The following is a 2,930-nucleotide window of genomic DNA, read 5'->3' as shown; positions in this document are numbered from 1 at the left end:
AAACGTTAACTCTGTTTTCTCCTCCACAGATGCTGCCAGACCTGCTGAGCTTTTCCAGCAACTTTGTTTTTGTTCCTGATTTACAGCATCCGCAGTTCTTTTGGTTTCTATAGAAGCAGGGATGTTGTTTCCACTGGCGAGTGAAACTAGAACTAGGGAGCATAGCCTCAAAATAATGGGGAGCAGATTTAGGGCTGAGTTCAGGAGGAACTTCTTCACCCAAAGGGTTGCGAATCTGTGAAATTCCCTGCCCAGTTCAGGCTCCCTCATTGAATGTATTTAAGGCAAAGATCGATAGATCTTTGAACAGTAAGGGAATTAAGGGTTGTGGTGAGTGGGTGGGTAAGTGGAGCTGAGTCCATGAAAAGATCACCCATGATCTTATTGAATGGCAGAGTGGGCTCGAGGGGCACTCCTGCTCCTGGTTCTCATGTCATGTAGATTTAGTGTACTTTGGCGGTCCAGGCTGAATGGGCCGAACAGCCTCTCCTGTAATTGTATGATTCTACGATCATATGATACAGGATTCCCACCCCACCCTGCAATGATGCATTGAAAGCAGAAAATTTATGATGTTGTTTGAGTGTTGAAGATTGATCAGGCCATGAAGATTAAATGGTGTCATTAGATCTTTCGTATCCAGCGGAGAAAGAGGTCATCGCTTTGATTAGATTTGGATTTTTTTTTAAAGATTTAGAGTTAGGTTTTATTGTCACATATATTCAAGTACAGGTGAAAGAATACAGTGAAATGTACGCAATGTTATCACACATGGTGCCATCTTAGGTACAGTGTGACTTCAACCACGCAGACTCAAGCAGGTATTGCCAAGATATCCCCAATACATCTCCTGCCCCGCCAGAGGAACCGAACACCCTGGGCCGCTGCTACACAACCATCGAAGACGCCTCCAGCTCAATCCCCTGCCTGCACTTTGGAAAATCTGACCGCAGTGCTGCGTTCCTCCTCCTCCCAGCGTTCAGGCAGAAGCTGAAACGGGAGAATCCTTCACGATATGGAAGTGCAGTGCTGGTCCGAGGCAGCGGGAGACTGTCTCTGGGGCTGCTTGGACTCAGTGGACTGGACCGTGTTCAAGTGTTCAGTGGAAAACGTAGACGGGTTGCTACCCCCATCACGGACTTTATTAGCAAATATGTGGGGGACTGTGTACCAGAAAAGTCAATCCGAGCGTTCCCCTACAGGAAATCCACTGCCTGCTGAAGACCAGATGGGCAGCATTCATGTCCAGTGAGCCAGACCAATACAGAAAATCCAGTTATCACCTCCGCAAAGCCATCAGGGAGATCAAGAGCCAGTAGGCCCAGACCTACCAAACAGTCTCCTGCTGGCTATGGCAAGGCTTAAACGACATTATGGGATATAAAATGAAACAGTGTAAGATATCGGACAATGACATATCCCTCCCTGATGTGCTCAATGCTTTCTATGCTCGGTTTGAGCAGAATACCATTGGCGTTGCAACACCCGCCCTGAAAGCCCCAGACACACCTCTTTCCTCTGTCACTGCTTCAGAAATCAGATCGGTCTTCCTGGGAGCCAACCCAAGGAAAGTGATGGGCCCAGACAATGGCCCCGGCCGAACACTCGGATCCTGTGCAGACCAACTGGTGGAGGTGTTTATTGAAATCTTCAACCTCTCCCTCCCATAAGCCGAAGTCCCCACCTGCTTCAAGAAGACCACCATCAACCCCGTACCCATGAAAACACATGCAATGTGCCTTAATCACAACTACCCAGTGGCTCTGACTTCAGTAATCATGAAGTGCTTCGAGGGGCTGGTCATGGCTCACATCAACTCCAGTCTCCCAACTTACCTCAATCCCCTACAATTTGCTTCCCGACGTAACAGATCCACAGAGGGTGCCATATCTCTAGCCCTGCACACATCCCTGGAACATCTGGATAACAAAGATACCTATGTCAGATTTCTGCTCATTGACTATGGGTCCACCTTCAGCACCAGATTCCCCTCCAGACTGATCTCCAAACTGCGTGACCTTGGTCTCAGCTCCACTCTCTGCAACTGGATTCTCAGCTTTCTGACCCACAGACCACAATCTGTGAGGATAGGTAACTGCACCCCCTCCACAATAACACTCAGTACTAGAGTCCCCCAAGGATACATCCTCAGTCCCTACTGTACTCCCTGTACACCCACGACTGCGTTGCCAAATTTTGAACGAACGCCATCTACAAGTTCGCTGATGTCACCATTGCAGTAAGATAGATATCTAACAACGACGAGTCAGACTACAGAAGGGAGATAGACGGCTTGGTGATGAGGTGCAATGAAAATAATCTCTCTCTCAACATCGGCAAAACTAAAGAACTGATCATCGACTTCAGAAAGAAAGGAGGCAAACACACCCCCATCTACATTGAGAGGATGAAGAGTGTCATGTAACTGCAACAGTCAAGAAGGCACAACAATGCAACTCAGGAAATTTCGCATGTCCATGAGGTCCCTCACCAATTGAAAGCATAACTGTCCCGGTGCATAACGGCCTGATATGGTGACTGCTCTGCCCAGGACCGTAAGAAACTACAGAAGGTGGTGTGCACAGCCCAGACCATCACAGAAGCCAACCTTCCATCCATGGGCTCCATTTACACGGCTCGCTGCTGGGGAAAGGCTGCCAACATCATCAAAGACCCATCGCACCCCGGTAATGATCTCCTGTAACCTCTTCCATCAGGTAGAAGATACAGAAACCTGAACACACGCAAAAGCAGGTTCAGGAACAGCTTCTTCCCAGCCATTATCAGGCTGTTGAATGGACTCTAGCCTCAAATAATGTAACCTGCAATGTAACCTGTATGCCTCTAAGTCTTTTTGATCTGTACATCCTTTGCTTGCTGTGAGCTGCCTGTACCGCTCGTAAACAAAGCTTTTCACTGTATTTCAGTAC

The 2,930-nt window shown here is 48.0% G+C and overlaps 1 protein-coding gene across 1 annotated transcript in view; it reads right to left on the bottom strand.

The window, feature by feature from the left end:
• Nucleotides 1–2,211, bottom strand: part of LOC109913589 (T-cell immunoreceptor with Ig and ITIM domains-like) — an 18,650-nt gene extending 16,439 nt beyond the window's left edge. Inside the window, exon 1 of the mRNA XM_048620594.1 lies at nt 2,160–2,211. Coding sequence (XP_048476551.1) covers nt 2,160–2,211 — 52 coding nt within the window. The remainder of the gene's footprint in view (nt 1–2,159) is intronic.
• Nucleotides 2,212–2,930: the final 719 nt, after the last annotated feature.

Source organism: Rhincodon typus, chromosome 47 (genome assembly GCF_021869965.1).
Source record: "Rhincodon typus isolate 14 chromosome 47, sRhiTyp1.1, whole genome shotgun sequence".
NCBI lineage: Eukaryota > Metazoa > Chordata > Chondrichthyes > Orectolobiformes > Rhincodontidae > Rhincodon > Rhincodon typus.
Note: the sequence above shows the minus strand (reverse complement) of the source record. Positions and strands in the feature narration are given on the sequence as shown.